General features: G+C 42.5%; 1 protein-coding gene across 3 annotated transcripts in view; it reads right to left on the reverse strand.

Annotated features, from left to right (window-relative positions):
• The window catches only part of GNAL (G protein subunit alpha L), a 336,050-nt gene that overhangs the window by 4,794 nt on the left and 308,138 nt on the right, over positions 1–23,118 (reverse strand). For all 3 annotated transcript variants that reach the window (XM_077270173.1, XM_077270175.1, XM_077270174.1), the window contains 5 exons: positions 18,514–18,568; positions 6,201–6,274; positions 3,143–3,201; positions 2,257–2,377; positions 1,303–1,433 (listed from right to left, as the gene is read on the reverse strand). In XM_077270173.1, the coding sequence (XP_077126288.1) occupies positions 1,303–1,433; positions 2,257–2,377; positions 3,143–3,201; positions 6,201–6,274; positions 18,514–18,568 (440 nt within the window). The remainder of the gene's footprint in view (positions 1–1,302; positions 1,434–2,256; positions 2,378–3,142; positions 3,202–6,200; positions 6,275–18,513; positions 18,569–23,118) is intronic.

Below are 23,118 nucleotides of genomic sequence, written 5' to 3' on the forward strand. Positions count from 1 at the left end.
ATAATAAGTATCAGCATTGCATTCAGGTCAGTCTTTTTTTGGTTTGCCATGTTTGCACTTTATTATGAAGAGCAAATAAGACACCCTTGACAAAGGAAAATTGTGATTTTCCAAAACTGTTGGTCCCATGGTTCTCCCAGGCCACAGTACCCTGTACAAGAAAAGGCACGCATTAACTCCAGGAACCCAAGAACGGGGTTTACCAGGGATGCTATCTGCCATCTGGCCCTGGTAATACACCATCATACAAGCTCTGGACTTCTCTACAGCACAGACTCCAGGATGTTCATATATCCTTTAGGGTATGTGCACACGCTGCGGATTTTGCTGCGGATCGGCAGCGGTTTCCCATGCATTTACAGTACCATGTAAAGCTATGGGAAATTAAATCCGCAGTGCACATGCTGCAGAAAAAAACGCGCGGAAACGCAGCAGTTTATTTTCCGCAGCATGTCAATTCTTTGCGCGGATTCCGCTGCGGGTTTACACCTGCTCCAATAGAAATCTGAAGGTGAAAACCCGCAGAGAAAACCGCAATAGAAACCGCGATAAATCCTCTGCGGTTTTGCACTGCGGATTTATCAAATCCGCGGCGGAAAATTCCGCAATGGAATCCGCAGCGTGGGCACATGGCCTTACTGCTCTTTGGGTCAGCATGTGCCTAACCCATCAGGACTTTATAGACCACCATCTAATCCCACTAGAGCACATTTGTCCTCCAACACTAATCAGTCTATATATCAGTGATTTACCCCCATTTGTTGCCACCTGATTAGCAGTGTTGTTATGCCCCTCAGTTCTATGCACATCAACACTCACTGCAGCTCCCTGTATCCAGCGCGGTGACATTCTTTTATTCGTTTTCCCACATCTGGTGTGTGATTCTGCATAGGGCTCATATTCGACAACACCACTGCTCCTATACCATTACTTTTTGAGGTGCTTGTGTACATTATTCCTATCTTGTGTTTTCACAGTACAAAACATAGTATCAGTTTTACGTCTTTCTTTTGGAGAAGGTGGAGTCCCATCTGAGACAATGGTGACATACCACTGGCACAAGCCACCACCGTCTGGCAGAGGGAGGCTGACCACTTGGGCAGATGCTTATCATTTGAACAAAATTGTTTGTGATACTTGGCAAGTGTTTTTCTTTTTCTTTCCATAATGGTTTACACTCTGCTTCTGTTGGGGGCTGCATGGAAAATCAAAATGGCCAACAGCCATCACATCCATCAAGGTAAATTGTAGTAACTGATTCATTATAATCTCTTACTTTGGTACACATTGACTTTTACTTACCATCATCGGGTACAGTGTAGCGCACATATTCCGGGAAGTAATCTTCTATTTTTGATTTCCCTGCCAAGACTTTTTCAGCCAGCATATCTTGTTTGTTCAAAAATAAAATGACAGATATAGTCCGTAACCACCTGTCGACATATAAAACATTTGTGAGGGAGAGCAAGCATACCTGCACCGAGGTCCTACTTGAAAGACCACAACAGGAATACCCATCAAGGAGCAACAGTGTTGTGTAGAGGACACACGGCATCACACAATCTCACAACTACAGCTCCTCAATTGTAGACAAAATTTCACACCTTTGTACTTCTGGTGTGCCAATCCCTTGACTTGGATAATTTTTGGTAAAATATGTATTCTTACATTTGTCTGTGGATCATATTACTTTTTTGAAAGATACTCTGCAGCCAATCCCACAACACCAGGCTGCTTATATTTGTCAGGTTTCCAGGTCTCTTCTGACACCTTGTAGAAAGTAAGTACTCTAAGGTGTTGCGATTTTTTTTATAGCGTTTTAATGCAAATTTTCAGCTGCGGTTCACAGTACCAGCAAAGTCTATGAGATTCTTTGGTTTTTGTTTCCTGACTGCTTTGTCACAGAGCTGCATTTTTGCAAAATTCAACATTTCACCTCTTTCAGCATTTTTCACCCATTGCTTTGTGCAAAAAATGCAGGTATCATGTTTCACAGCGTTTTTGGCCCTAAAACCTGATAGAGGTGAATCAGATTATTTTTTTATGCACTAAACTTTATCAGCGTGCACAAGAGAAATGTACCTTGACAAGAAAAGCAGTTAAAAACAAAAACGCAGCAAAAAACCTGCATTTTGTAAGCATCTTAAACTTTGCATAAAAAAGGGTGCAAAAACGCAACGTGTGAACATAGTCTGCCAACATCCAAATTACATGTAGCACAGATTTAATGTTTGTAAAAGCTGTCTACAACGTTACCTGTTGTTCCAGATGCTTTTGAACAGGTCCAGTGCTTCTCGTAGTCTATTTGTGTTATTGTCTTCACGAATGACCATGTTGTAACTGCTACTCGCAACCACAAAAATTATAGCGGTGACATCTAGAAAAGAGGGGTAAGCAGTGTCAGTTACCAGCTGGCAAAATACATACCCCAACAGAACAGACCTAATAGGAATGAAGAAATGTCGTCTTTCTGTTCCATCCGAACGCTTGTATGGTGGCACCTGGCATGGTGGTTGGTAGAGACCTATAAAAGTTTTCTCAGTTACATTATGACTCCTGGGGCCGTGTGGAGCCGGTACACAATGAATGTGTACTTGTGCTAGCAGCTTACCCACTTTATCCCTGTGGCTCCCACACAACCCCCCAGTGATCAGCCAGTCATAAAAGGATTCCGACTAGACTGTGTGCAGCCTCGCTCAATACACATGTTTTGAGCGAGTTACTGGAGAATCTTGAAAGTGCGCAGTTCATGCGATGTGAGGATTTCCAAAGACGGACAACCCCTTTATTAAGCAGTTCAATAATAGAAATGTAGGTCCATGTTACTATCTTCTCTAAACCTTGCTCATCTATTGAGATGCTCAGTAATGGATCTATAAAGCAGGAACAGTAATTATTTTGCTGCCACAGAACACTTATGCAATGGGCGTCATGGCCTTGGTTTGGCAGTAAAGTCATGTTGGTTCATGTAACACCATTTTTTGTTAGACTAGTAAATGATGACTACACAAATTTGGCAAGACAAGAAAGTGTCCCATTTTATGGTATCAGCATCAAAGACTGAGTTTTTACAACAAATTCCTTACCAGAGTGCAACTTGTTGGAACAGAAAAATGACAAAATGGAGGAAGTAGCCACTTACCATTAAAACATTGGATCCATTTTCTTCTTTCATCTCTTTGTCCTCCTACATCAAACATACTGTTGGAAAGACAAGTAACATTCTGTCAGCACAAAGGAATTAGGGTAGCACTGAATGACAGGTGGATGCTGCCTGGATCTGGGCCCTGTGTAGGGTGCCCCAATCATAATTATACTGGCACAAGTTCTTCTGGAAAGAGCAGCCTCTGAAGTCCCATAATGCGGTAGTTTACCATTGATTAAACAAGAAAGTGTAATTCGAAAAAAACAGTTACAGAAATCTGTAGATGAATTCATTCTATCTATTTAGAAAACGCCACCATTTCCAGTCCCCACACATGGTATAATGGCAAATATGACAACACAAGGCAAAGCTGAAGGATCCAAGTCTGGAATGCACCAATCTCATAGCAGTTCTGTCTATATCTGCCTCCGTCATACACAATGTATGGACTGCGCGCTGTGTGTGGACATTATCTAAACCATAACTTGCACCTATTACCTATAGACACTGCGCTAAGGCTTTACAACTAAGCAAGTGAAATACTCCTTGCACCTAAAGCTACAACACGGGAGGGAAAACTACAGCAAAAAATGTCAGAAATAATGTCAGGCAGATTAAACTTTACTGGAATATTTCTTATTGAAGAACTAGGAAAAAGACAACAAATGGCAACAAGTATTTCAAATCCCATAATTCCATACTTGTCACATACAATTTGAATGAGATACGCTTTTTTTTCCCCACCTTGAAAAACTGCAGCAAACTGTTATATGAGAGTCCGGCCTTCATACTGATCTAAATTAACTCAATTCTCCCCTTAAAAAGTTTTGATTGTCAAGTGGAGTTAAGTGTTAACCTGTTTCCGCCATCGGACTATTAACTAGTTATATGCCGCTGTCAAACTCTGACAGCGGCACTTAACAAGCGCTTCCAGCCATTTTGACATTGGCTCGGTGGCTAACACTATTGCTTTGCAGACTGGGGTGCTGAGCTCATACTTCTCACCAAGGACAACACTTGCAAGTCTATATTTTATATATCTATGAATTCAGAAGTATTGGAAATACCAAAAAAGTTTGAAAAGCCTCTCTGTATCCCAGTGGTTTGAAGGCAGATTTTTATGTGACATATTGTTCTTTACATTAATTGTAAAATTAGAGCAATAGGTTTAAATTTAAAAGAAAAAAAAAACAAAACACAAGAATGTTTCAAAAACCAATTTTTTAGGGGTAGATTTAATTCTCAAGTGTCTTTTTTTCATTCAAATGTAGTTTTGGCTCTATTTTTTTTTATTTTCGTTAGGAATAATAATAATAACCTGCCTACAAGTCGTAACCCAATTTCTCCAGAGTACGGTAATACCATCAATTTTTGCTGTACTCTACTGTTTAAGTACTAAAACACATTTTAAAATTTGTTCCTCTTTTCTTAACAAATTTAGTTCTATGTATACAGTGGTCAAGATAACTTTCTTGCCTTCTTTATGGGGAGTCTGGCTGTGTCCGACAGCTGGCTCCCCCACTCCCAAAGCACTGCGGTCTTGAGCAGCTGCCATACTGTATAGGAACACTTTAGACCACCACTGTACTGTAGAGTAGAACGTGGCCTTCCAGGACATTTAAAATCCATGGTTGGTCTGGAAGTAGTAAAGGGAAATACAAAAAACAAATCCAGAATTGCTGCTATTTATTTTTATAGTGTTTACTGAGCAGGATAAATGGCGTGCTCATTTTATAGTGTGGGTCATTATGCACACGGCAATACCAAGGATATGTATCGTTTTTGCTTAATTACTTTCTCACAATAATACTCCATAAAAACACGTAGCATTTAATATCAGCCAAAGCTATGAAAGTTCAAAAATCTCCTGTACACGCTTTTTTTTTCCTTTCCTGACAATTTCAGCACTGGAGTGTTTTTGAAATCTGCAGCATGTCAACTCTGTCAGTCTTTTTCACACATAGAAACCAGTGAGAAAGTGCAAAACGCAGTGTTTTTAATGCAAAAAAAAAAAAAAAAAAACATTTTGGATGTAAAAAAATGGTGCATGTGAACATAACCTTATAGTTTGTGTGGTCACAGATGCAACAATGCCAAATATGTGTAGTATTTTTATTTTTTACTTTGCTGGTATGCTACATTAAAACACCACTTCAGCGGGGCTTTAAATGCAAGTCCCATGCCACTTCATCATATACTCACCCTCTGTCAGTCACCGTTTTTCAGCACTGCTCCGATGCCGCAGAGCCATCTTGTGACAGTAGCTTCTGACCGGACAGAAGTCAGAATCTACATCACAAGCTCTAAATACAAGTCTATGAGAGCCAGAGGGAGGCCAGAAGGAGGCTCTCATAGCCTTGTATTGAAAAGTGACCTCCGCACAGCTCCATGAAACACTGGAGCTGCAGGCACATCACTTATCACAGCAGACGGGAGTGAAAGCAGATGAAAACACCAGAAGGTGAGTATGAGACAGTGTACTTACAGCACACTGAAAGCACCACTCCAGCGGTGCAATAAAAAAACACTGGAGTGGTGCTTTAAACTTATGGGTTACATAGGGAAAAGACAGGAGGAGATCATACATCATTGCTCCCCTGGTTCCTCCCTTCCCCATCGTTCACACTGTCTGAAGTCAGTGGGGAGGGCATTTTTCATTCTTGATTGCAGCTACAGCAGCGTTAAAATGATATTAGAATAGCAGCTGTAGATGCACCCTAGCCCATGATATCACAGGTGAAAAGTGAGTTGGGTTAACGCTGTCAACCCACCTGCGAACTTTAACCCCTGATATCTCAGGCTTGGTCAAAACCACAGCAGTGATTCTAGTCTCAGCCAAGAATCTGCTGCAGCTGCTATCAAGGCCGAGATACAGCCATTACTAGCTAAGATGTACCTCAATATATCCTTAGCTACTGAGTTGCCACCCAGCAAGAACTTCTGAGATACATCTTTTGCAGGGTCTACATAGGTGATGAGTTGGTACAACTTATTCTTGGTACAATTCCTTTAACACCATATTAAAAAGCAATTAAAATATTGTTTTTATACTTACTGAAAATTTACTTTGTCTACTTGAAATCGCGTTTCAAAAATCCCTGATGTCAAAACTCTGCATCTTAATAAATCCTGAAACACAGCAACATACATTGAATTAGGAATGCCACAAATATGTATTCAGACATGCAAGTAAATGTATGCAGCCTTAATAAGCCATAGAAGTCTACAAACGTTCTATCTGACTCTATAGTGGTACACAGAGGTGTTTTCTGTTACGATCATATGAAATTTCTAACCGCCAGACAGTGGCAAACAATGTCTCTTAGGCTACTTTCACACATCCGTCTTTTTGTTTCAGGCTAAATCCGGCTCTTGAGAGGAAAACCGGAAAAAATAAAAACCGGAAACGGTTTTCCCCCCATTGACTTATATTAGCGCCGGATCGCGCCACATGGCCCAGCGTTCCTTCCGTTTTTTTCCAGATCCGGATAAAATTCCGATTCCGGCGTCTGGAAAAAACGTCTACTGTAACGTTTTTTGTCTGCGGCGAAAAAGCCTGAAGGGCCGGATCCAACCCTTCCGGCTTTTCGCTGCAATGCATGTATATTGGCGCCGGATTGCGCTGGATCCGGAAAAAGGCGTATCTGGTGGCCAGATCCGGATTTTTACATTGAGCATGCTCAGAACCCATTGGCCTGCCCCCAGAACTACAGTGGGGCAAAAAAGTATTTAGTCAGTCAGCAATAATGCAAGTTCCACCACTTGAAAAGATGAGAGGCGTCTGTAATTTACATCATAGGTAGACCTCAACTATGGGAGACAAACTGAGAAAAAAAAATCCAGAAAATCACATTGTCTGTTTTTTTTATCATTTTATTTGCATATTATGGTGGAAAATAAGTATTTGGTCAAAAACAAAATTTCATCTCAATACTTTGTAATATATCCTTTGTTGGCAATGACAGAGGTCAAACGTTTTCTGTAAGTCTTCACAAGGTTGCCACACACTGTTGTTGGTATGTTGGCCCATTCCTCCATGCAGATCTCCTCTAGAGCAGTGATGTTTTTGGCTTTTCGCTTGGCAACACGGACTTTCAACTCCCTCCAAAGGTTTTCTATAGGGTTGAGATCTGGAGACTGGCTAGGCCACTCCAGGACCTTGAAATGCTTCTTACGAAGCCACTCCTTCGTTGCCCTGGCGGTGTGCTTTGGATCATTGTCATGTTGAAAGACCCAGCCACGTTTCATCTTCAATGCCCTTGCTGATGGAAGGAGGTTTGCACTCAAAATCTCACGATACATGGCCCCATTCATTCTTTCATGTACCCGGATCAGTCGTCCTGGCCCCTTTGCAGAGAAACAGCCCCAAAGCATGATGTTTCCACCACCATGCTTTACAGTAGGTATGGTGTTTGATGGATGCAACTCAGTATTCTTTTTCCTCCAAACATGACAAGTTGTGTTCTACCAAACAGTTCCAGTTTGGTTTCATCAGACCATAGGACATTCTCCCAAAACTCCTCTGGATCATCCAAATGCTCTCTAGCAAACTTCAGACGGGCCCGGACATGTACTGGCTTAAGCAGTGGGACACGTCTGGCACTGCAGGATCTGAGTCCATGGTGGCGTAGTGTGTTACTTATGGTAGGCCTTGTTACATTGGTCCCAGCTCTCTGCAGTTCATTCACTAGGTCCCCCCGCGTGGTTCTGGGATTTTTGCTCACCGTTCTTGTGATCATTCTGACCCCACGGGGTGGGATTTTGCGTGGAGCCCCAGATCGAGGGAGATTATCAGTGGCCTTGAATGTCTTCCATTTTCTAATTATTGCTCCCACTGTTGATTTCTTCACTCCAAGCTGGTTGGCTATTGCAGATTCAGTCTTCCCAGCCTGGTGCAGGGCTACAATTTTGTTTCTGGTGTCCTTTGACAGCTCTTTGGTCTTCACCATAGTGGAGTTTGGAGTCAGACTGTTTGAGGGTGTGCACAGGTGTCTTTTTATACTGATAACAAGTTTAAACAGGTGCCATTACTACAGGTAATGAGTGGAGGAAAGAGGAGACTCTTAAAGAAGAAGTTACAGGTCTGTGAGTGACAGAAATCTTGATTGTTTGTTTCTGACCAAATACTTATTTTCCACCATAATATGCAAATAAAATGATAAAAAAACAGACAATGTGATTTTCTGGATTTTTTTTTCTCAGTTTGTCTCCCATAGTTGAGGTCTACCTATGATGTAAATTACAGACGCCTCTCATCTTTTTAAGTGGTGGAACTTGCACTATTGCTGACTGACTAAATACTTTTTTGCCCCACTGTATATATAAACCAATACCAATGAGGCCCTCACTCATTTCTAGCCATAAACTGCCAGCCAGAGAGCCCACACCCTGCCAAGACTGAAGAGCCTGAGAGCGGAGCCTGCCACAGCCACCAAGCCTGAGAGCGGAGCCTGCCACAGCCACCAAGCCTGAGAGCGGAGCCTGCTACAGCCACCAAGCCTGAGAGCGGAGCCTGCCACAGCCAGCCAAGCCTGAGAGCGGGAGCCTGCCACAGCCACCAAGCCTGAGAGCGGAGCCTGCCACAGTTACCAAGCCTGAGAGCGGAGCCTGCCACAGCCACCAAGCCTGAGAGCGGAGCCTGCCACAGCCACCAAGCCTGAGAGTGGAGCCTGCCACAGCCAGCCAAGCCTGAGAGCGGAGCCTGCCACAGCCAGCCAAGCCTGAGAGCGGAGCCTGCCACAGCCAGCCAAGCCTGAGAGCGGAGCCTGCCACAGCCACCAAGCGTGAGAGTGGAGCCTGCCACAGCCAGCCAAGCCTGAGAGCGGAGCCTGCCACAGCCAGCCAAGCCTGAGAGCGGAGCCTGCCACAGCCACCAAGCCTGAGAGCGGAGCCTGCCACAGCCACCAAGCCTGAGAGCGGAGCCTGCCACAGCCAGCCAAGCCGTACCAGAGCAGCCATATCTTCTTCTGAGAGCCCTCCCTCCCATCGGCAGCGCACTGAGGTAAATATATGTATTTTACATAATTTTGCTATCTCTCGCTCTCTCCCTCTTGTGTCTGTGTATGTGTGTGTATATATGTGTGTGTGTGTGTGTGTGTGTGTGTGTGTGTGTGTGTGTGTGTATGTGTGTGTGTATGTGTGTATGTGTGTGTGTATGTGTGTGTGTGTGTGTGTGTGTGTGTGTGTGTGTGTGTGTGTGTGTGTGTGTGTGTGTGTGTGTGTGTGTGTGTGTGTGTGTGTGTATGTGTGTATGTGTGTACGTGTATATATTATTGTATTTTGCCATTTTTCTTTGTGGGAAGCTGCTGAAGCTGCTGCCGCAGTCCAAGAGGTGCTCCCAGATAAAGAGGGAAGGGGTGGAGAAAGACCTGGAGCGGGATCACAATTGGTATTTTTCTTTCATGTATCGCGGAACCACAACCTAACACTACACACAACACAAGATACTTACAGATAGAACACAACACATACAAACTGATAAATTCAGACATCACACAACACATAAAAATGATCATTATAGATATCACATGGCACACAACACATAGAAAGGCTACATACAAGCACATAATTTTTATGTTATTTTTCTTCTAGAGTTCGGATTCTGGTGCTCGATCCAGAGGTCCTTCCAGTGGCTCCCAGGGTCGTCGGCGTGAGAGTCGTGGCGGCCGTCGTATGTATGTATATATGTTTATTTTGTTTTTTTGGAGGATTTCTATGTTTACAATTTTGTGTTAATTTTTTTTCCCCTTTTTTATAACAGGCTTCACAGTGTGCTCCTGATTGTGATGGTGAGGAGATCGGCCTTGATATTGACCTCCTCATCGATCTTGTCCGAGACAGGGAGCCGCTGTGGAACATGGGTGACCGCCGCCACGCTGATATCACAGTGACCCGTCGACTCTGGGAGCAAATCTGCCAAGAGCTTATAGCGAGGTGGGAGGACCTCGATGTTCAGGCCCAGAATCAAGAACGTAAGTATCCACAGTTCAGTTTTGTTGATGCATTCTAAGAAGTATTGTTTCTAACCAATTTTTGTGTTTCTCCTATTTTAACAGGTGAGAGGATTGTGAAAAGGTGGCGGTCGATCAGGGATCGCTTTAAGAAGGAGTTCAACAAAGAGATGCGGGCCCCGAGTGGATCTGGAGGACGCAGGAGCAAATACAAGTATGCCCAAGCCCTGTCGTTCCTCAAGTCAACGATGGTGACACGAAGGTAAATATTACCCACCACATGTACTAACCAATATTTAACATGTCTAAACCTCTTTTGCTCTTTCAGCCAGGGCCATGCAATGACAGTATATTAATTGTTTGTTTTTTTCCTTTGTTCCACAGCACCGTCGGGAGCACTCGGGAGCCTGCAGCACAGTTGAATCCTTCTGGGGCGATCCCTCAGGAGGCCGCCACCGAGGGACACTTTGACAATGACGACCCCTCTGTACCTTCCCACTCTGCACCTTCCCACACATCGGATCCCTCTGTCCCATCCTCGCCGGTTCCATTGCATGTATCTGCTGGTGAGGATATAGCGTTTCATGTACCCCACCCCTCTGCTGCTGCCACCTCTAGTACACCTGTAGCATCGGGGCGCCTTCGGCAGAGGGGTCAGGTACAGAGTTATGCGCCCGAGTTCTTACACCTGAACGCATCATTCCAGAACTGTCTGAAAGTTTTGTCCGCGCAAATGGCTGAAGGTTTTAATTTAATAAATAAAAGTATACTCGAGATGCATACACTTCTGTTAACGATGCGTTCAGAGGCAAGACGGTCACCGAACAACAATTTTTTTCAGTCGGTACTTGAGCAAATGGAGACGCTATCTGCTTCTCAGCAGATGCAAGTAATGGAATCCTGCCAGTCTACTCTAGCGCTCATTGCCTCAAGAGCAGAGACTCTTGCCACCCATGCTGCAACTGCCCCCCCCTTCCTCCATTGCCAATCACTACAGCCACTACCATCCTCCTGACCTGTACCACCAACCTGCCTGTGCCCCATCCCACCAACCTCACCATCACCCGCATCGTGCCCGTGCCCCGTTCCACCAGCCACAACACTTCCAGCGTTCCCGTGCCCCTTCCCACCAGCCACACTACCAGCGTCCCGCCCGTGCCCCTTCCCACCAATATGATGATCCCGACCCATACCACTTCATCCGCGCCTCCTCTCCCTGGCCACTACCACCAGCCTGTTTCACCTCCTTCCCAACCCTCTTCTCCACCCATCACTACTTCTGCCTCCCAGTCCTCCCAAAACATCACCTACACCCCTCCATCCTACCAAATTCCTAACCCCAATCCCACTTTCCTGTCCAACCGCTCAATTGCCTTCTCCACTCCTTCACCACTACCTATTGATCCTTCCCCACCACCAACACATTCCTCTCTCCACACTCCCACTGTCGAAGTGTCCCTATCCGACAGCCCCTCCAGCACTCTCTCCACCCCAACTTATTCAAATCTATAGTTTTGTGTTCAGCAGAATAAAGTTTTTTTTTGTGTTGCAAAATTAGATAGTTTTATTGCAATTTTTTTTTAAACAAAAAAATTATGTTGTTTAAAGCCATTTTGTATTTTCTTTATAAGGTATAGATAACACTTTGGTTAAAGAAAGTTTATTGGTCAGAGGTAAAATACTTTGGGTACAACCCAAACAGGTACACTACTTTGGTAAAAGGTAAAATCAAACAGGTACACAACTTTGGTAAAAGGTAAAACCAAACAGGTACACAACTTGGGTAAAAGGTAAAATACTTGCTTTACAAGGTATAGATAACACTTTGGTTAAAGAAAGTTTATTGGTCAGAGGTAAAATACTTTGGGTACAACCCAAACAGGTACACTACTTTGGTAAAAGGTAAAATCAAACAGGTACACAACTTTGGTAAAAGGTAAAACCAAACAGGTACACAACTTGGGTAAAAGGTAAAATACTTGCTTTACAAGGAAAAAGACAAATAGTTCAAACTCTCTCATCCTGCCAGTCTATTCTTCCTTCGGGTGAAATAAAATATTCTGCAAATTGATCCAGAGTTCAGGAAACAGTCACAGAACTTCTATACGTTTGGTTGCTATAATCAGCTAAGGTGGTTTGTTCAGACTGGTCCTCAATGGAAAGCTGTTCCTTGGATATAACATAATTGTGCAGGACAACACACGCTTTCACTACCTCATCCACAGTGTCTGTCTTCAAGTTAATAGCGGTCAGTAGAACTCTCCATTTGGCGGTTAAGATCCCAAACGCACACTCCACCATTCTCCGTGCACGAGTGAGTCGGTAGTTAAAAATTCTTTTAGTATTGTTTAAACCACAGCTGGAGTAGGGTTTCAAAAGATGTTCTGAAAACTGAAAGGCTTCATCCCCAACACAAACAAAAGGCATTGGTGGCTCAGAGGTTTGAGGCAGTGGTCTGGGGGGGGGGGGGAATTGAAAGGTTTGTCCATACAAATGCCGCCCCGTAGAAGACAGTTTGAAAACTTGCGAATCATTAGATCGCCCATACGCCCCAATATCCACCGCTACAAATTTGTAATCCGCATCGGCGATGGCCATCAGCACAATGGAGAAGTACTTTTTATAATTAAAATATTCTGATCCAGAACCAGCCGGTTTCACGATACGGATGTGTTTCCCGTCCACCGCGCCCAGCAATTGGGAAACTGACACACTTCCTGGAATCTGTCAGCTACTTCCAACCAAGTCTGCATTATGGGATGTGGGATGTATTCTTCATGCAGAGAGTCCCACAGTGCACGGCAAGTGTGCCTCACTATTCCAGATATGGTTGAAATTCCCAGTCTGAACTGGAAATGTAGTGAAGACAGGGATTCTCCAGTTGCTAGGAATCTGTGAACAAAAGCAAGGCAGAAATTACTACAAATTCAAAATATCAATCAATGAAAGTGCGCTACAAGAGTACATCCAAAAAGAATGCTTACCGAAGAGTGACCATCAGACGCTCAGCCGGTGTAATGGAGAATCTGCAATAGGTATCACTCCTTCTTATTAGATGTTCAACCTGCTTAACCAATACAAAGTTCTCCGCTTTCATCCGCATATAGCTGAAAAACTTCTCTGGGTCTCCTCGTAGCTCCATGTATAAAGTGGAAAAGACTCCCCGCGTCATTCTCTGTGCCGTGATGGGGTGGATCCACAAACGGCGTCGGCACAGACGCATGATGCGCTGTCTCTCTCGCTCCTTCTCAAGAACAATTGTTTTCAATCGATTCGCCTCCACGATGAAATCTACGTTGTTCTGCAGAATCTTCGCAATAATGCCATCCATCTTGCTCTGTATCTTGCTCCTCTCAAACCTGTCACTGATGGGCTGTAGGAACACTGTATATATAGTTTTCAGGGGGCCAATCACATGTCAGGGGGCGTTTTTGAAAAACCGGATCCGTCGAAAAACGGATGAAAAAACGGACGGATGCCAACCGGATGGGACAGATCCGGTTTTCTGCCGGATCCGATGTCCGGATCCGGCAGAATATCGGATCCGTCCCATCCGGTTTTCACAAAATAAGCTGGATCCAGTGCTGCGGCGCGACGCCGGAACCGGCATGCGGTGAAAAACCTGATGTGTGAAAGTAGCCTTATGCACATGCCAGAGCATAGAGCCAAAGTTTGAGAGTACACCCAATAAATTTAATAAACTTAACAATTTCAATCAAGTTACTGAACCTCTATTGAAAATTCAATTCACTGTCAAAATTGACTAACTTCCTGCTGTTTGCAATAAACCAATCAAGCAAAAACTATTTTAAATAGCTGAACCAATAATATAACAAGTGGTTTCACCAAATTAAAAACCAAACACTTTTACTGCAAAATCAAAATAATCAATCCCCTTCATGACAAGCGACTTCAGTACTTAGTAAAGCTCCTTTGCAGCAGGTCATGAAAACATGATGCATAGCCAGACACAACACACTCTTCAAGGGCAATGGCCTATAGTACACAAAATATTCTTTGGTTTGTGTGTTGAAATTGCCTTCTTCAAATCTCACCATAGATCTTCTTTGAAGGTCAAATCAGGAAACTAACATCACTCCAGAATCGTCCGGGACTTCTGAAACGAAATCTTGAGCTTCAGCTTCCTCAAAGTAGTAAAGACTTTTGCCTAAAATACTTGATTGAACACATCTGCAGATTTACAGTGCCAGGGGAGGCAAAGCAGCTGAAGAGTGTAACTTAGCCACTACCATGCTTCCCTGCAGGCAGGTTGTTCTTTTCAGCTTATGCTTCATTCTTCCTCCTCCAGACACAATACTGATCCATAGTTTAGTTTCATTGTTTCACAGAACAGAATCTCAAAACTTCTGTGGCTTATATGGTTTAGTACATAGTAGCTTCTTGTTCCTGTGGGTCAGCAGAAGTGTACGCCTTGTAGTTCGGGAATAGACATTCAGCACTTCGTAAGCATCTTACTGTAAAACTGAAACCTTAGTGCTTCCTGCCACCAAATCTTGCTGCAGGTGTTTTGCAGTCACTCAATGGTTTCTGACAAACTGAATCCTCAGGAATCTGGTGGCTGCCGGTGACCGCTTCCTGCCATGTCCAGGAAGTGCAGCCAGTATTCCTATAACTTTGAACTTTTATGAACGGTGTTTCCAGCTGGGTCTCTAGGAACATTCATTGTCTTTGAATATTCTTGTATCCCACTTGAATGTGTAAGGCAATGATTTTTTTTTTTTTTAACACTGATCTCTTTACTAAGAGTTTATTTACATTAGCCAATGTAACATAGTTATTAAGGTTGAAGGAAGACTTTAGGTCCATCTTGTTCAACCCATAGACTAACCTAACCTAACATGCCCTAACATTTTGATCCACAGGTTGTGCGGCACTTAACCACCGATGATAAGCAATCTGTAATAGGTCATTCAGTGCACATAGGCTGCCATTTTTCTTGGCAGCACAAGTCCTGTTTACACAGGACAATGTGCTGCTGAGAATGATTGTTACTAAGCCACTTTAAAAAAAAATAAATTTCACCTGACGAAAAAAATGTTTTGCTTGTTCATCGGCAGCCTGTATAGATTGCAAGATTATTCTGAACGAGCTCCTTCAAGATAATATTGCAGTTTATGTAACTTAAAGCCCTCCCTCCCACCATACACTTTACACGTTTCCATCAGTGGCTTATCTCTTACAGAACAAAAGGACGGGCAGTCCAAAATCAGACAGGCTGGATCCTTATCTCTCCAGACAAACATATGTTGTGGGCCCCTATACACATTAGGCTGTTAGCTAAACCTGTCAATATCGTGCGTTGCCTTAAGGGTGAGCCAATACTGTCCGACTGGCTGTTGTTTAATAGCCTGTATAGACATGCTGACCACACTTGCTATTCGCACAGAAAGATTGGTAATATGATTGTTCTTTGCGCACAGTCTGTCTTTATTCTGTACTGCATAAGGGTATGTGCACACGTCAGGATTTCTTGCAGAAATTTCCTGAAGAAAACTGGAAATTTTCTGCAAGAAATCCACATGTTTCTTTTTGCGTTTTTTTTCCGCTTTTTTTTTTTAGCATTTTGCAAGCGTAATTAGCTTGCAGAATGCTAAAGTTTTCCAAGCGATCTGTAGCATCGCTTGGAAAACTGATTGACAGGTTGGTCACACTTGTCAAACATAGTGTTTGACAAGTGTGACCAACTTTTTACTATAGATACAGCCTATGCAGCATCTATAGTAAAAGATAGAATGTTAAAAATAATACAAAAAATAAAAAAAATGGTTATACTCACCTTCTGCAGACAGCCGATCTCCTCAGCGGCGTCCGTTCCTATAGATGGTGTGTGCAGGACCTTCGATGACGTCGCGGTCACGTGACCGCGACGTCATCGCAGGTCCTTCACACACACCAGCTATAGGAACGGAAGCGGCAGCGTGCACCTGAGAGGCGGGAAGACTGCGGGGGCCATCGAAGGGGAGTATGACTTTTTTATTTTAATTCTTTTTTACCAATTATACGGTGCCCAGTCCGTGGAGGAGAGTCTCCTCTCCTCCACCCTGGGTACCAACCGCACATGATCTGCTTACTTCCCGCATGGTGTGCACAGCCACATGCGGAAAGTAAGCAGATCAGTGCATTTCTAGGTGTACGGAATCCCCGCAATTCCGCAAATTTAATGAACATGTTGCTTTTTTTTCCCCGCGATGCGATTTTTTCGCGGAAAAAAATGTAACATTTGCACAAGAAATGCGGAATACACTGAAAATAATGGGAGGCATGTGGAAGCGTTTTTTTCGCGTTTTTATAGCGAAAAAAACGCGAAAAATACTGAACGTGTGCACATGGCCTCAGTCTTCTTTACAAAGTACTGCAGAGAACACAATGACTTTTAAGCCAGCTTAGAATCATTACACCAGACATATGAGCAACTTGGGAAAGGAGTGTTCCTTCACAATTGGCCAATGAGAATGCAACCTTAGTCATATTTCTAAAATGCAATCTAATGTCACAGTCAAGAAATCGCTGGCTAGTCGAGGTATTTGATGTGTTTTATCTCAAGCAAACCTGATGTAACTCATGAAGCCCTTGATTAGTTGTGTCAGGCGCATTGGAGACAGCACATGGTTTGTAAATGTGTGCTCTTATAAGGGGTTCTATTCAGGGGGTTGAAGAATTTTGAGATGTTGTAGTCAGTAAGGCTACGTTCCCAAGCTTAGTATTTCACATCAGTATTTGTAAGACAAAATCGGGAGAGGAACAATCAGATAAAAAGTATAATAGAAACATATGCACCACTTCTGCATTTTTCTACCACTCCTGATTTTGGCTTACCGAGAGTGTGAACATGGCCTTAAAGTGAAATTGTGTGTTGAATTTGGAAAAACCAATTGTTATATTAGTTGTGTTGGTTGAAGAATTTTGATTGCATTGATTTATGACAATGTCTAGGCACACAGAAAGGTGACGTTTTTGATCTGTTCACTTGGTGTTGGCGCTATGCAATGCTGTGGGGAATGTTGCTCAGGAGCCAAATGGGCTGATGGGACACATCCATGCAGGTACTAGTCCATGCAGGTACTATTATACTTTAAGGTATGAAGTGACAAGTGGGAGTATACAGGCTGATCAAATGAGTACCGAGAACAAAGTTCACTACTAAAAATGTTTATTGCACAACCTCAGGTAATGTTATGAGGAAGAGACGGTAAACTTGCAAGTTTTAAAATGTAAAATTAAATCTTTATTATTGTTATAACATTATAAAAGAAGAATATGGAACAGAGGCGCTCCGGCACAGGAATCAATTTTTCAGAATGACCATGATTATATGCACAGTTACAACTCTGATGCTTATTCAAAGCAGATAGTATAGTAAAATGTACAAAAATGCAGTCAAAGTATGTTTTAGAAAATGCACTGTATCTTTGCTTTGTAATCTCAAACACATTGCACTAGTGATGCTTCTTCCAAACAACATATGCAAAACGGCGCTGTCGGGGTAGGTGCAAGCAGCACTTAGGAATCTTGCACATGTCACCTTGTAAGTACCTTCTTTGAATTTTGGGGAAACTTTATTCCCTCTTTTCTTATACACCCTATACTTTCTGTGCCCAGTGTCCTATTTGATGATTTGCACTAGTTCTTTTACAAACAAAGTTTGTATACTTGTTAAGATACACTAATGCTATAGCGATCTACAAAACAATATATGCATTTTGCACTTTAAATTCATATTGTGGATCGCTAATGCAATGTGTTTAAGAGATTACATAGCAAAGACACAATGCATTTTCTAAAACATACTTTGACTGCATTTTTGTAAATTTTTCTACACTATCTTTTTTGAATGAGCATCAGTTGTAACTGTGCATATAATCATGGTCATTCTTAAAAATTGATTCCTGTGCCAGCGCACATCTCTATGTTCCATAGCTTGATTTTTTTAAAAAAATATTCATCTTATTTTATAAATGTTATAATAAAGTTTTAATTTTAAATCTTAAAACTTGCAATTTACTGTCTCTTCCTTGTATTACCTGAGGTTGTGCAATAATCATGTTGAGAAATAGACGCTTTTTATTAAATTAGTAACATTGTGTTAATATACTAAAAAATGTTGTCTAGCAGCAAGAGACCATTGTAAAAGATGGATTTGTTGGCCATGTCTTTTTCTACAACTGTAAACTTGCATTCTGATAAATATGGTAGAAAGTTGTTTTTTTTTTTTTGTTTTTTTTTTATCTTGAATGCCCAATTTCATTTAGTATGAGATGGTGACCATTGCCGAAATCAGTGAATGGTTCGTGTGCCATCATAATTCTGCAAGAAATACATAGCTTGCCTATCTGGAATCAGTAGTATATACTGCACAGTATTCTTAACTACCAATTCTGCACTAAGAAAACAACTCACCTGATCTGTTGGTGTGTAGTCATTTTGTCTAACGTGGTCGATTCGCTCTAAGAAGCTAAAAGAAAAATTGCAACCAGTAAATATAATGTAGTGGAAATACCATCAAATGCATTATTACAGACAAGTTTTGGTCACTGCAGTGAGTGACCACTAGGTGGCAGAACGTGCTTATTCTTCATACACATCTAAGTAACATCCAGTGAGGAGTGAAGGAACCCTGTGAGCAGCAGGACAAGGACGCCAAGCTGGCAGGACAGGTTATGTTACTTTGTTTCCTGGAACAACAAGTGTGATTTCTCCATATGAAACATGCAATTGTTATTCTTCCTTCAGCTTTTAGCTAAAGAACTGAACTGCCATAGAACGAACAGGATACCTGGTCAGACGCAGGGTCAAATGCACACGGACCAAGATATATTCTTCTTCTGAGACAGAAATAAAATATGGAAAAATCTTTGTCTCTATAGTTTGTTTACCCCTTAAATACGGAGCCTGGGCTGTAACGTAAGGATTTATTATTTTCTAATATGGCATGTTATCTTTATTAATATATTTATGACCAAACCAAATATTTATATTTCACAATAATGATAAAGAATACGTGTGTGTGTGTGTGTGTGTGTGTGTGTGTGTGTGTGTGTGTGTGTGTGTGTATATATATATATATATATTTCTAAAAAAAACAAAAAAAAACCCCAAAACAACTTAAATTGAATTTTAACTACAACAGATGATCACAATGATAATGAGCAGAGGGTGGAAATGGAGCTCCTGTACTTAGTTTTCACCCCTAGAGGACCAACGCGTTATACAGCCAGTGTGTTTTCTCCAATGCCAGGGGTTGGACCACAATAGCAGCTGTCAATCACAGTTGATCTGCCCAAGTGGTCATAGCATCTAGTTGTGTGCTGTACTGGAAACATTGTACACGTGGGGCAACAGGCTAACCCACACAGCATGGGAGGATTTCCCACACAGGACAAGACAAGTGAGAACTACATGATCACTGGGGACCCTAGCTGATCAGTAGAATGGCGATCCAGACCCCGTGGTTCCACTGCACCACAATCACGGTTACATGTACTCTCCAATCAAAGCAAATGTAAAAAGATGAGCTTCGCGACTGTGTGGTGGGAAAGAACAGAAGATTGCTAGGTGGATCCCGATTCTAGTGATTGGTTGAAGCTACATCGGTGAGGCACCAGATCTGTCACTTATGTTTTGGTTACGTGTGTTAACATCCCCAAAAAATCCAAATTCTAAAAAGAAGTCACATTTCTAAAGTCCAATTTTCCATTTACAGTTTCACCCTTTGCAATGTATAGAATGAAATGTGCAGCAGATTCTCACCATTTTCACAATAAGTCACCAACAGCAGGAGCGGACACAGGCAGAAGAGGGTCCCTATGCAAAAACAATGTACCGGCCCATTCCAGTCCAAGAGCTCATCATAAGGCACAATTACACCTGCTTTGGACATTACCTCTTGGTGACCTGGGGAGCTGCACAGCTTGCAACATTGATATATCCACCTACTATCATTACTGCACATTTTTCTTTGATGAAGTTCCACAACAGAAAGGTCTGGGAAAACATAACGGAAAGGAACTGCCATCCGGTAAGTCACTTTTGGATACCTGTCCAGCCATAAGCGATCACAGGATACCCATTTAGACACACAAAATACTTTTGAGCAGTAAAACTCCATTTTTATTTTCTTTCACAATCCACATAAAAAGCAAACAGTTTCTATATTCCTCCTCCATATTACAATTCTGTCTTTTTGCTGCCTGATCATTACAGTGGCCAAAGAGGCGGCACATGCAACAAACACACACGATCCACCCGACAGACAAGGAGATGCACCAGCACGATTTATGTGGGAAAGTGTAAAATCTGGTAGAATTCATACACACGTGTCATGGTGTCTAAATATTGACACAGTATAACTTTAAACAGCGAGGAACAGCCGTAACATTGACATAACCGGAGGAAACGGAAACAATGAGGTTATTGGGGAGGGAGGTCCCATTAATTATAGAAACTCTGAGAACTGTCCTTACACTCCATGATTTACTGCCGTCTGCCTGAGCTCATGTCAGATATTACAGTGCACAGCGCTGTCCACCTTAGAGGTACGGCCTCCCAACGCCTCGCCACCAACATGCACACACAGGGCCGCCCGGCAATGAAAAGCTGGCAGGGCCTATTCACACCACCACTGCTTTCGTCTTCTATTTTATAGTTACGGGCCGCCACATGCACCATTGCATATAGTATATATATATTTATTAATATGGATTACAAAAATGAACACAAAGCATATAAACTAGGCAAATGTTATTTTCATTAAAAAAAAAAAAAATCACGTAAATGTGCTCAAAAGTCTGCCCAGCAAATAAAGTAATACTCTACAGAACACTGTATGTAAGGTGCGCTCATCCGGCGCTGCTCCATACTAGGAGGGTGCAAGCTCGGATCATGGCCGCAGACAGTGACAGATTCTCTGCTACCAAGCACTGTACCGATTAAAATATTGTCCCTATTCTGCCTATTTGTTGATTTTATGGTAGCTACCTATATTAACCCTTCAGTGACGGCGCTAATTTTGACCATCCTGACCACTGTCACTTTATGTGGTAATAACTCAGAAACGCTTCAACGGATCCTAGTGATTCTGAGGCTGTTTTTACGTGACATATTGTACTTCATGTTAGTGGTAAACTGTGGTCTGTATGATTTGCATATAGTTTTGGAAAAATCAAAAATTTGACAAAAACTTAGAAAAATGCACAATTTCCAAACTTTAAATGTTTATGCCCTCAAATCAGAGCGTTACACCACACAAAATAGTTAGTTTTATAAATAACTTTTCCCACATGTCTACTTTGCAATCGACACAATTTTTGGAACATAATTATTTGTTAGGAAGTTAGATCCAGCGATCTCTCAATTTTCCAAGAACATTTACAAAACCATTTTTTAGGGACCACATCACAGTTAAGTGACATGACCCAAAATACCCAAAAGTGACACCATTTTAAAAACGGTACTCCTCAAAACCACATGCAAGAAATGTATTAACTCTTCAAGTGTTTCACAGGAATTAATGGAATATTGAAGGAAAAAATGAATATTTTACTTTTTTTTTTTTTCACCCAAATTTTGCTTTAGCCCCACATTTTTTTTTTTACTTTCACAAGGTTAACAGGAGAAAAAGGAGTCCAAAGATAGTTGTGCCATTTTTCCTGAGTACGCCAATACCCCATATATGGGTGAAAACTACTGTTTGGGTGCACGGCAGGGCTCGGAAGGGAAGGAGCGCCGTTTGACTCTTTGAACACAAAATGACTAGAATCAATAAACGTCATGTCATGTGTGGAGAGCCCTGATGTGCCTAAACAATGGAAACCCCCCGCAAGTGACCCCATTTGGAAACTACACCCCTCAAAGATTTTGTCCAGGAGTATAGTGAGGATTTTTGACCCAAAGGTGCTACGCTGAATTTGATAACCTAAGGTTGTCATATTGAATAGGTTATTAGTTTTGAGCACAAGTGCTTCCTACTCCAGTTTGCATCGGGGTGCTCCGGTATGCACCCAGTATCAGGAGCGCTTGAGCGACCCTGATACAAACTCAAGTAGCGAACACTTGCGCTCAACGCTAGTCGCCATATCGTAATTTTTTTTTACCTTTTGAAAAAACCTTAACACTAAGGCTACTTTCACACTAGCGTCGGGCTCGGCCCGTCGCTGTGCGTCGGGCCGACGTTCCCGACGCTAGCGTTGTCTCCGCCGCACAACGGGGGCAGCGGATGCATTTTTCCAGCGCATCCGCTGCCCCATTGTGAGGTGCGGGGAGGTGGGGGCGGAGTTCCGGCCGCGCATGCGCGGTCGGAAAAGACGTTTACGACGGAGCAAAAAACGTTGCAAGCAACGTTTTTTTGCTCCCGACGGTCCGCCACTGCATGACGCATCCGTCGCACGATGGGTGCGACGTGTGGCAATCCGTCACAATGCGTCGCTTAATGTTAATCAATGGTGAAAAAACGCATCCTGCAAACACTTTTGCAGGATGCGTTTTTTCGGCAAAACGACGCATTGTGACGGAATGCAGTTAACGCTAGTGTGAAAGTAGCCTAACCCAACAGTAACCCTAATGTGACCACACAGCATTTAATATTAATTATCCAGACATTTATTTTCAGTAGGCCAGGATAAATGGGCTATTGCTGAATGTTGACTTGTGAGTTGTTGCTTGCTGCAGTTTATTATCTGCTATCTGTGGGGGACAGGCACATAGGGTAATTGAACAAAAGAGGTTTGCTAATATTTTGATTACCCATTGTATAAATCCGGCTAGTTTGTTTACCTGCAAGATAGAGAAGGAAGAACTATGCAGATTGATTAAATACTCAAACAAGGAGTTAGGGTACTGTCACACATTGGCACTTTTGTCGCTACGACGGTACGATCCGTGAAGTTCCAGCGATATCCATACGATATCGCTGTGTCTGACACGCAGCAGCGATCAGGGACCCTGCTGAGAATCGTACGTCGTAGCAGATCGTTTGGAACTTTCTTTCGTCGCTGGATCTCCCGCTGT

Source organism: Ranitomeya variabilis, chromosome 6, assembly GCF_051348905.1.
Source record: "Ranitomeya variabilis isolate aRanVar5 chromosome 6, aRanVar5.hap1, whole genome shotgun sequence".
Taxonomy (NCBI): domain Eukaryota; kingdom Metazoa; phylum Chordata; class Amphibia; order Anura; family Dendrobatidae; genus Ranitomeya; species Ranitomeya variabilis.